This window comes from Natrix helvetica (assembly GCF_964273705.1).
Source record: "Natrix helvetica genome assembly, chromosome: 4".
Classification (NCBI taxonomy): Eukaryota; Metazoa; Chordata; class Lepidosauria; order Squamata; family Natricidae; genus Natrix; species Natrix helvetica.
The window spans coordinates 53,808,625-53,821,068 of NC_138550.1; the positions used below are offsets into that span (position 1 = coordinate 53,808,625).

General features: G+C 38.2%; 1 protein-coding gene across 2 annotated transcripts in view; it reads right to left on the reverse strand.

Moving 5' to 3' along the window:
* Nucleotides 1–312: 312 nt before the first annotated feature.
* Nucleotides 313–12,444, reverse strand: part of RCAN1 (regulator of calcineurin 1) — a 31,284-nt gene continuing 19,152 nt past the window's right edge. For both annotated transcript variants that reach the window (XM_081952191.1, XM_081952192.1), the window contains exons 2-4: nt 9,645–9,818; nt 5,996–6,155; nt 313–3,608 (exon numbers count right to left, since the gene is read on the reverse strand). In XM_081952191.1, the coding sequence (XP_081808317.1) occupies nt 3,436–3,608; nt 5,996–6,155; nt 9,645–9,818 (507 nt within the window). In that variant the 3' untranslated portion in view covers nt 313–3,435. The remainder of the gene's footprint in view (nt 3,609–5,995; nt 6,156–9,644; nt 9,819–12,444) is intronic.

The following is a 12,444-nucleotide window of genomic DNA, read 5'->3' on the forward strand; positions in this document are numbered from 1 at the left end:
TCAGCATGTTTAACATTTTTTTGTGAAATATAAACAGTTGGTATTTTCTAGACCTCAGAGCTTTCAGCGTACGTTTAAGAAAGATTTATCAAGCATGTAGGGCAAAACTAGAATATTAAAATACAAGCCATTCTGTACTACTGACTTTATAAAGCTGTTTATTCGAGATTGGCTATTTGTGAGTATAAAAACTTACACTGAAAAGCTCTGGTATCCTTTTTTGTAACTAAAGAATAGCTTCTTTTCAACATGTCTCCTATTGACATCCGTAAACTAAACTAAAAAAAAAAAACCTAACCAGGTTTAAAAAAAAAAAGTGAGCAGCCTGAAAATAAAAAGGCTGAAAAAACACTTTTTCATAGTCGGGAGAATGTATTTTGTTTAAAGCTTTTTCAATCCACTTGAGAATAGATTTCAAAGGACTACCTAGAAACAATTACAAAGTGATGTCTCTTGGCAGCTGAGGGTTTTTTGACAATATGGTACAAAAACAATTTGGCTTTCAGTGATAGCTAATTGATCTAAAGTGCATCCTTCAATAATAATTTGGAAGAAATATTTCAGATCTTGTACAAACTCTGCATCTGCTATTCAGAAAAGCAGTCTTTTTTCCCAGGCTTCTGTAGAGACCTGCAACAAAATGGCTATTTTAAAGGATTGATTCATCAACATTAATGTGATCCTTAAAGTAGCCACATTGCTTTTTATGCTCACTTGCAAGAATTAAATTAACTGAGTTACTTTAAAAAACAGCAGAAAGATACTATAATGGCTTAAAGTTTGAATCATTTCTGTAATTTGCACAGCCCTAGTAAAGAATACCCAGTAAGTCAATAAGTCAGTAAATAAGTAAACAAATAAGAAGTAAAGTATCTACCACAATGATACTGTATTAAGGAAAAGCACGATGACTTTGAATGCAGGGCTTGGAATTATACTTTAGTTCAACAGTTCCCAAGCTGTGTGTGGTTAGCAAACTCACAGGGGCATCATGGAATATTTTAATTTTTTGCTCCATTTATTTGTAAAGTTTGGGTTTGCAATGTGAAGCTGATTTTTTGGCAGTTGCTATGAAAAAAAAGCAGGTATTGTGTGAAAATCAATGTAAAAATGAGGGTGTAGGTGTCCAATCTAATTTCAAGATTTGAGAAATTGTGTGCACAAACACACACAGATTCCTTTACTAATTAATTGTGGTTATTTAAGAATACTTTTAAAAAGTGCTTGGAATTTAGGTGTATTTTTCCCCAATGCCTATTAAGTTGTTAGGACAAAACCTTACTGCTTGAACCTTTAGATGAGAGAATAAATGGGGAACTCATCAAATTTGCAGATGACACCAAGATGGCAGGAATAGCCAACACTCCAGAAGATAGGCTTAAGATACAGAAGGATCTTGATAAACTTAAACATTGGGCACTATCTAATAAAATGAAATTCAATGGTGAAAAGAGTAAGGTTCTACATTTAGGCAACAAAAACGGAATGCACAGGTACAGTATAGATGATACCTTGCTCAGTAGTAGTAACTGTGAAAGGGATCTTGGAGTCCTAGTGGACAACCATTTAAATATGAGCCAGCAGTGTGCAGCAGCTGCCAAAAAAGCCAACACAGTTCTAGGCTGCATAAATAGAGGGATAGAATCAAGATCACGTGAAGTATTAATACCACTTTATAATGCCTTGGTAAGCCCACACTTGGAATACTGCATTCAGTTCTGGTTGCCACAACTTAAAAAAGATGTGGAGACTCTAGAAAGAGTGCAGAGAAGAGCAACAAAGATGATTAGGGGACTGGAGACTAAAACATATGAAGAACGGTTGCAGGAACTGGGTATGTTTAGCTTAAGAGAAAGAAGGACTAGGAGAGATATGATAGCAGTGTTCCAATATCTCAGGGGTTGCCACAAAGAAGAGGGAGTCAAACTATTCTCCAAGGCACCTGAGGGTAGAACAAGAAGCAATGGGTGGAAACTAATCAAGGAGAGAAGCAACTTAGAACTGAGGAGAAATTTCCTGACAGTTAGAACAATTAATCAGTGGAACTGCTTGCCTCCAGAAGTTGTGAATGCCCCAACACTGGAAGTCTTTAAGAAGATGTTGGATAGCCATCTGTCTGAAACGGTATAGGGTTTCCTGCCTAGGCAGGGGGTTGGACTAGAAGACCTCCAAGGTCCCTTCCAACTCTACTATTGTATTGTATTGTAACCTAACTACTTAATAAATGAAATTGTTAAAACATTTCCTTTGGTCTAGAGCAGCCATGAAAAAAATTACTGAAACACTAATGGCCCTGTAAATCAAGAAAGTTTGAAAATATCTGGTTTAGTTGATGATATTTAAGCAGAATATATTTCTATCAAACAGCTACTGCCACTGCAAGGTGGGGGGTGGTGTAGTGTTGGGAATGAAATAATCACTAAATTGTTGCAACAATCTTTCATGAGGAGAAAAAAGGCACTACATCTTCTCAAATGCCATAATTCATATTTCTTATCAAGGTAAGTATACTCAAACAACTTTAACAACACTTAACAGCAACAGTTATAGATGTATACATTTGTGACTAGGACAATACAAGCTTATATCCTCTCAACTGTTGAGAAAACTGTAACAGTATTTGCAATTCCTTTTATTTCTAGTCAATAATGAAGTCAAGGTAGCTTAAAGCAATATAATGTTTTTTGAATAATTTAAAGCAATTCATCCATTGAAAGGATGCACAGATATTTTATACATTTTCCACAAAACCATACATTGGCAATTAACATTAAGAAACATTATTTCACTAAGCTTTCAGCTAAGTCTATCCCTACTAAAAAGCCAAACAATTCAGAAAGAAAGCTGAATATCTGACATAATTTTAAAACATAAATTAAAAGTACAGATCAAATTGAACAAGTTCACTTTTTTAGATCTATATGCATGCACAAAAATCCAATATGGAAAATGACTAACAATTTGTTACTTCATTTTAAAAACATTTTGCTGTATTTCCAGATGCTTTAGCCCAGCTGATATTCTTAACACACTTATTTATATGACTCATTGATTCCAATGTGTTCACTAGTGACTGTATTTTAGAAATATAATTGTCTTATGAATTAAGAGGAATTTATCACAGAATGAATACATTAACAGGGAAGGCATCGTGCTAGATTTCAGATATCTGGAGTATTTGAGTAATTCCCTAAATACAAAGTATATATTTCTGCTCCCAATGCCCCCGTTTGATTATTCTCCAAGACAACCATTCAGAAAATTCATACCGGAATCTGTCTCATAAGCCATTCAACTAGTGAATGATAACTTCCCTTTCTGAAAAGGATCTTTACATAACAATATCTGCTTCCACCTCTAGCGTCATCAAAGTGTGGCCTGCTATCTCTTCAAAGTCTTGAGCATGTCAGTTTGGAACGGATAACTTTATATAGTTCAGCTTTGATAAGTTGGAGAATAGTCTGGCCGCCTAGTTTTAATAATTTTTGGCTTTGGTTTCTTGACTACTTCCATTGATTCTTCTGACGCAATATCCTCATTGCTTTCACAAACATGGACCACCACACTAGGAGTAGTTTCAGTTGCAGCATGAAGTTCATATTGAGCCCCTAAAATGTATTTTAAAAACAGCAAGTGTTAATAGTATACTTAATAGCACATACAATTTCTCAACTGAATTTATTGCATATCACCATTGATTAAAACAGTCACAACATGATGAGGTGTATAATACCTAGCTGCTTGCCTTTCTGAATCCAGAATGCTGCTCCCAGATTTCCAATGGAGAATTCGGAAATATCTAACGTCTTCTCAATTTTGATAGAACAAAATATTCTCTTTTATTACTTCTGAGTTAAGAACTGCACTAGAACTGACTGAATTAGTTTTATTTATCATATGAATCTCACCCCCCCCCCCTTATATTTATTTTATTTTAATCGAAGTAAATATATCTGGTTTCTTACTACATTATAACTGGTGCATTATTTCTCCTATTGTTTGTTTTACTTTACTAATAAAAAATAAAAAATAGGCCAAAAAAAGGTACGGATTCCATTGCTAGTTCCTGATTGTTTCATTCCTTAGTCCTGTTCTTAATTATTCCTTTTAAATTATTCTAAACATAAATATAATATGATTTCTAGGGTCATACATATCGTATTTTTCAGAGCATAAGACGCAGCAAGGTTTTGAAGAGGAAAATAAATTTAAAAATTGCCCTCTGCAAACTTCCCCAAAACGGCCTGTTTTTCACAAAAATGGGCCCGTTCCCCCCCCCAAAGGCATGAATAGCCTTTAGGGAGCTTGCAGAGTGCTGGGGGGGGGGGGGGCAAAAATGAGCAAAAAATGGCCCATTTTTCATAAAAAAAACCTCCAGCTCCCAGGAGTTCTCTTAAAAGCCTCATACTCAGGCTCTGCACAGCCATTTTGGTGAAGGGGGTGAGGTTTCAGGAGGCAAAAATTGCTGTATTAAGTGTATAAGACGCACTCAGATTTTCAGCCTCTTTTTTGAGGGAAAACTCCGAAAAATTCGGTACCATGGTGACTACCATATTTTTCGGAGTATAAGAAACACATTTTTTCATCGAATACAGCATTTTTTGCCTCCCGAAGCCCCGCCTCCTTTACCAAAATGGCCATGCATACATTTATGGAGGCTTTCAGAGAGCTCTTGGAGGCAGGGGAGGGCAGAAATGAGCAAAACACAGGCTATTTTTTGCCCCTCCAGCCCCCAGCAGTACTCTATAAGCCTCCATAAGGCTATACATGCAATTTGTTTGATGAATAACGGGCCTGTTTTTGTGAAAAACAGGCCGTTTTTGCCCTCACAGGAGCACTCTACAAGCCCCCCCAAGGCTATTCATGCCTTTTTTTGAAAAAAAAAACCAGGCCCCTTTTCACAAAAAATGGGCCATTTCTGGGAAGTTTGCAGAGTGCAAAAACTTTTTTCCCTTTTGGAAAGCTCTTTAACTGACTGATAAGAATTACATTGATCAAGTGCTGTGCCAGCAGAAACAAAGTCTTAGGTGGTGCAGATTGTCAGCGATTTCCTTCTCCAGCACATGGATAAATACACCTAGAAACACCTACCTACCTACCCTCTCTCTCCCTACCTACCTACTGTATTTCTCTCTCTCTCTATCCCTCTATCTATCTACTTACCTACCCTCTCTCTCTCCCTACCTATCTACTGTATTTCTCTCTCTCCCCCCTCTATCTACCCAGGTACTTACCTACTCTCTCTCTCTCTCCCTCTCTCTCTCTCTCTCTCTCTCTATCTACTGTATTTCTTTCTCTCTCTCTCTCTATTTCTCTCTCTATCCCTCTACCTACCAACCTACCTACTCACTCTTTCTCTCCCTATCTACTGAATTTCTCTCCCTCTCTCTCTATTTCTCTCTATCCCTCTACCCTCCAACCCACCTACTCTCTCTCCCCCTACCTACTATATTTCTCTCTCTCTCCCTCTACCTACCTACCTACCTACACACACACTCTCTCTTTCCCTACCTACCTACTGTATTTCTCTCTCTCTTTCTCTCTCTCTCTATTCCTTTATCTACCTACCTTATCTCTCTCTCTCTCTCTCTCTCCCTACCTACTGTATTTCTCTCTCTTTCTCTCCCTCTCTAACCCTCTATTTACCTACCTACTTTTTTTAAAAAAATTGCCTCTTCAAAACCTTGGTGCGTCTTATACTTCGAAAAATATGGTAAATTTTAAAGGAGTATTTATTTACTTACCTTACAATCTTAATTGCGGGCTCAATTACAGTTGTAAGTCAAGGACTACTTGTATACAACTTCTTTAAGCAAGTATTTTAATGGATATTAGAGCAACTTCTTAAGCCGCCTTTTTTTCCAGATTCACATGGAAGTCTAAAGTTCCATATTTTATGAGCATACATTTTACACACACACACATTTAAATAAATTAAATAGGAAAAAATAACATGAATATGAGTTATTAAGAATTCAGATTTGAAATGTCTTACCTGGTCCTAATTTGGAAATTGCATATAAAAGATCATAATTAATAGCAGGTCTAGCATCATCTGCTTGTTCCCAACCAACAGGAGGAGAACTTGGAGGAGAAATCAGGTATTGTTTATCTGGATCAGGTGGTGCTAAGTGTGTACTTCCAATATACAATCTCTATAAAGTTATAAAAAAATGCATTCCTATGTTTATTATGACCATTAAATGAAATGAATTGAAAAAGATGGCATGCATATAGTTGGGCTTTTTTGCACATCACTTCACTTCTATTTATAAAAAGAGCTGGATCATATTTTAGGCTTTTGTACAAACTTGGAAGAGCAATGCCACAGCTTTAAGGAATCTACTCATTAAAGTGACTCTTACAGTGGTGGCAACTATCTCTTTGTGTGAAAAACTAGAAAAGATCAGGCTCATATAATGTGCTAGGCTACTCATGGACTGAGTACGCATAAGACAATAAATACTCAAGACATAAAAAACCCAGAATCTTCACAATATTAAGACCAAGAATAGAGCATCATAACTTCAGTTAAAAACATGACTAATTAAATAAAACTTCAGAAATATAAAAGGTTTGAGCAGTGGTGAGTTGCCAATTTTTTTACTACTGGTTCGGGTGCACTCGTGCGTGCACGCATGTGATGCTTATGCAGAAGTGTCTGGGCGAATGGGCGGAGCCTTCCAATGCTACTACTACAGGTTTGCCTGATCCAGGCCGAACCGGGAGCAACCCACCTCTGGGTTTGAGCATTGACACTAAATCATAGTTAATGAGAAAAGGCTGTGTAGGTTTTATGGAAATACTTTGAATTTGGCTTGGTAACAAGACCGGCAGTTAGTCCACTTCCTTTAAGCAGATTTATATGTATGTTCAAGCAACCTCCTGTCCTTTAGTCTTTGGTACTCAGCTGTGGCATCTGGGCCAACTTTATAGGCCTCTTCATGTAAAAGCTCACTGTAATAATCTCATCTTCAGGTTAATAGCTCACAGATCAATCTGGCCAAGTCTAAAACTAAATCTTGGTGGTGTTCTGAAAAAGTTACACTTTTCCACTTGTCCCTTCGTGGCTACTGTGTTTCCCCAAAATTATGACATGTCCTGATAATAAGGGCGTCCCACATTTTTTTGCTGGGCAAAAATATAAGCCCTCCCCCGAAAATAAGCCCCCTGACAACTCCCCACCTCCGGCCAGGCAGAGCGCCGCTCACCAATCTAGCGGTATCCTGAAGGTGCCAAGCCACGGGAACTGGGGGGGAAGGCAAAGGTGATCGCGTAGCTTGCCGCCTTTGGGATACCGTTAGGTTGCTGAGCGGCTCTGTGTCCAGCTGAAGAGGGGGGTTGCCAGGCGGCTGCTCTCTTGCGAGCAGGCTCCCAAAGAGCTGGGCACAGCCTCATGGGCAAATGGCTGTGTTGCGCTGTCGCAGCAGAGCAACACAGCAGCCATGAAGCGACCACGCTCACACCTGGCAAACCCCCTTTCCAGCCGGGCACAGCGCCATTCACTGACCTAGGGGTTTTGCCAAGACACGTGAGCGCCTGTTTGCTGCCGCCTGGCTCCCACGGCTTGGCGCCTTCGAAATACCAGTGAATGGCGCTCTGCACGGCTAGAGAGGAGGGTTGTGCGAGCGGCTGTTCCACTCTCACTTGCGCGCCTCCTAGCCTCACGATGCCCTGGTCCAGCTCTCTCCGCAGAGCCAGGGCACCTCCACTGCAGCCGCCGCCACATGGCTTTTTCTGTGGCTTCCAAACCGAGTCTTCCGGCAGTGGCCGCTCTGGGCGTACGCTCTATGGTTGTGGGCCAGCTGCCGGCAGAGCATGCAACCAATCTACATAGCTGTTCTAGAGAAATGTCATAATAATCACTGAGGTTGAGGAAAATCAATAAGAATGGCAGACATTACAGGTCAAGATGGCAAAGACTGATTCAGCTCCACAACCAGCCTGCATGCTAAGGTTGCTGGTTATGTTATTTGTAGAAGACGCTTGTCCTCTCCCATAGCAAGCATGGAAACCCAGTTGATCTTATTATTAGCAGTTAGTAATGGAAATTACAGATCAGTATCTTATGTGTGCTTATTAGAGGACAATTCAAACTAGAAAAACAATTCCAAGAGCAAGATAACTGATTTCTTCTGATAAAGCATTTTGAAATAGATCACCAATACCAAGACAAGAACATATGAATTTCATAACTCATTTTGGTTATAGCACATTTCTATTTTAAAAAGCATTCTAGATTACATGTTCCCTTAGCAACTCATGCAATACTCTGACTTCTCTGAGCCTCCCACTTCATAGTATAGGTGACTTTTGTTCCCCGTTATTTGTAAATAGAGTCTAAATAATATTATCTGTAGTGAATATTTTTGCAAATGTACAAATTGTCTTGTGGTAGGTTTTTTGTTATATTCCCATTTATTTGAGCTTTTGACCATGCATAATTTATTTTTATTTATTGCCACTGTTCTTATATTTTAATATTGATTTTATTACTTTATTGTTTGTGTTACCTAAAGAATATGTGTTGTTAAGTAGCCTACCGTATTTTTCGGAGTATAAGATGCACCGGAGTATAAGACGCACCAAGTTTTTGCACTCTGCAAACCTCCCCAAAACGGCCCCTTTTTTGCAAAAACGAGCCCGTTTCCCCCCCCCAAAAGGCATGAATAGCCTTTAGGGGGCTTGCAGTGTGCTCCGGGAGTGGGAGTGGGGAAAACAAGCAAAAAACGCCCTGTTTTTCGTAAAAGGCATGGATAGCCTTTAGGAAGCTTATAGAGTGCTCCTGGGTGCTGGGGTAAAATTGAGCAAAAAACGGGCCATTTTTCGCTCATTTCTGCCCTTCCCAGCCCCCAGGAGCTCTCTAAAAGCTTCCTAGAGACCCTTCACGGCCATTTTGGTGAAGGGGCGGGGTTTCAGGAGGCAAAAAATGCTGTATTCAATGTATAAGATGCACCCAGATTTTCAGCCTCTTTTTTGAGGGAAAAAAAGACCGAAAAAACTCCGAAAAATACGGTATATAAAAACTAAAACATTCAGGTATACTTATGTCCTAATTTAAATCCTGAGCTGGAGAGAGGAAGATAACACCCTGATCACATCAAGCTCAATTTTCCTATTCTTTTTAGACATACGTTTAAGGATCAACTGTGATAATTCTGCATCTCCCAGAATCCATAATTTATTAACTAACTTTAATTGCCAGGTTTTATTTCAATTCCTGAAGTAGGAGGCCAAATACCAAATCTACACAGAGTTTAGTTCTCAACTCGTGATCTGGAAGCTCTACTTATAAAAGTCTCTATTAATATCACTAGAGAATCAATAGATAAGTGGAAAAGCTTTTTGGAAAAGCAGACCACGCAACATGTGCCTTTTTCCTGAAGAATCTCTGAATGTTTTAAAATATCAGCTAATCAAATAAACCGTACATATGATAGATGAATAGATGCATGCAAAGTAGATAGAAATAGTGAAACTTATGTTATAAATAATGTAAGTTTCACTGATTTCTAGCTCATATATTGAGTAGACATGATGTATTCTAACTGCAGTACACTAGAGGAATGGAAAACTAAGCAAAAAATAAAAATATAAGAACTGGTTAAAAAGCTTTTAAAGTATAACTGGTTACCTTATCTTACCTGAGCAAAATATAGTTTAATTTCCTTTCCAAGAAATTCTGTCTTGTGTAACCGAATTTTAACCTCAGCTGCTGATAAAGGATTGCTGAAGTTTAGCCTTATTCTTTTAAAACTCTTGAAATAATGAAAGGTGACATCTTTGTCAAATGTTCTAAACAGAGCTTCAAATCTGCCCTGAAAAATAAACATGTCAACAATTAACAAGAATACAGCATTTCTACCTATCACTTATTGATCTATAAACAAAGATAGAAGCATTTCAAGACAGTTTCGCTTTCTGAATTAAGTACAATTCATAAATAATGCATCTACAAACCAAAACACAAGCACATTTTCTGCATACTTGGGCTCTTATGCCTCCAGTTTTGAGTACCGCTACCAAGACCTTGCCCAATTGTTGTTACTGCAGTTATAATTTTTAATGCAATTGTAAGAGAAAATGATTAATAACTGCATAGTACTTTAATTAAATATAAATCCAGATAAAAACAAATTTAATGATCCAGTTCTCTCTCTCACGGTTAAAATCTCTTTTTAACACTTTTGTTGTCGCGTGCTGAAAACGTGTGCACACACTTATATGCGTGTAGACCCCACACACACACACTCCCCCACCCCCATGCATGCACATGCAACACCCTGTGCTCCCCCACCCCGCACATGCGTACAAGACCTCTGTGAATGCACGACTCGAAAACCAGCTGGCCGGCGGTAGGCGCTTGTGCATGCATGGTGGAGTTGAGCTGGGGCAATGGCTCGTATGCCCGCAGAGGGAACTCTGTGTGCCACCTGTGGCAGGCGTGCCATAGGTTCATCATCACGGCTCTATACTTTATTTCCCAAATGCTTATGTGACAGCTTGCTAGTGCTCCCAGGAAGGTTAATTCCCCCTTCCTCCACTTGCCTGTATGTCTGGTAGCGTTAACCTCCAACCCCACCCTAAATTTCCCTTGATATATATATATATATATATATATATATATATATATATATATATATATATATGTGTGTGTGTGTGTGTGTGTGTGTGTGTGTGTGTGTGTGTTGTATTTGTGCTGATAAAATACAAACACACACACACACACACACACACACACACACACACACACACACATATATATATATATATATATATATATATATATATATATATATATATATATATTAGTGCAAAGAAGAGCCATGTTCTCAAGATAGATTCAGTTTGGAGTGGCAAAGAAAAAGAAAAAGTTACACAATAATCTTCTGGAAGGGGCAACTGAGGAGCAGCTCAACATTCTGTGACTACCTCATTCTAAGGTTCCCTCTCTCCCTTCTGGTTGCATGACTCAGAGCATATGCTCCCTGTCCCTGTGGTTTTCAATGCATACATAGGCAAGAACAGCAGACACAACACAACACAACAGGAAAGCAGAAACACATATGGATATAACACAATACAATGATGTATAGAAGGAGGACTGGAAAGAATCTAAGAAGCCATGTTCTGCATGATTTTCCTACTTTGTTTTCTCTTAAGAACAGTTTTGATCAGTATTAAACTGCACACACCTTTGTTTTAACTAGGTAAAGGCATCCTTTATTTCTATATAGAAATATAGGCACCCCCAGTGGCAGGTTTCCATTCTAATTATACATGAACATCGACAAGGTATGGGCTACTACATACAAACTTAACCAGAATGCAGAGAAAAGACTGAAAACTGCATAGACACTCCTTTTCTTATAAACCAGTGACTCTACAAATCATGCATAACATATCTTTGTTTGTTTATTTTTAAACTGTTACTGTTGCAGGGTAGGGAACAGATCAAATTCAGAATCACTTGGAGGAATCCTCCAATTATGTTATCCATAGTAGCAATAGCAATAGCACTTAGGATTTATATGCGCCTCATAAACTATTGGATTGAATTGAAATATTTCAATTTGTAATCTTGGGGTAGCCTGAAGAATGGGACAATAAGGCAACATATATACTGGTATTATTAAATACTACTACTATCAATACAATTGCTCAATGTTCTTTGGAAGACTATCTGTTTGGCAGGGCTGCAAATGTTACCTATATCATCCAATTCAAAGGACAGTTATTTCAAAAACAGTAACTAAAATGTAAAATTTAGATAGGAGCTACCAGTACATTGTTAGCCATATAAATAGCCATTAGCATTATAAAAGAAAACTTAAGCTATATTGAGTGTGTTACTGACATAGACTTTAATAGATCTATGAAAAATGTTTAACGGGTATATTTCTGTCACCATCATCCTGTTCCAGGAAAATCAGGATCAACTACAGAGGTGTAGCTAGCTGCTTCTTACAAAATCAGAACATCTAACTCACTTGTTGTCTTTCCTAGTCATCCCTTGGATGAAAATTATATGCTATTTTATTGACCCTCTTCTTGCTTGCTGTGCAGCACACCTGTAGGATGGTTCTTGGCAAGAAGATGGCAATGCCGTTTTGGTTGTCTGAGCAACTATATAGAAACTATATAGCGCATCCTAATCATATGTGACAATATAAGAAATATGCAAAACTAGTAGATGAAGAAGATGCAGGGTAAAACTTGATATAGTTTAATGAGGATACTGGGTGCTTCAATGTCTGAAGTGAAGTCTGCATTTAAAAAGAATTTCATAAATACAACTGTTGCTCGCCTTCCAAAATATAACTTTTACTAGTCTGTCTTTATATAAATAAATCTGCCAATAACTGCCTTTCCTACTGAGGCACTGCTATCGGAATAGCCACTAGAAATGTTAAGCACATATCCAACCCACATTTATGTTTCCAA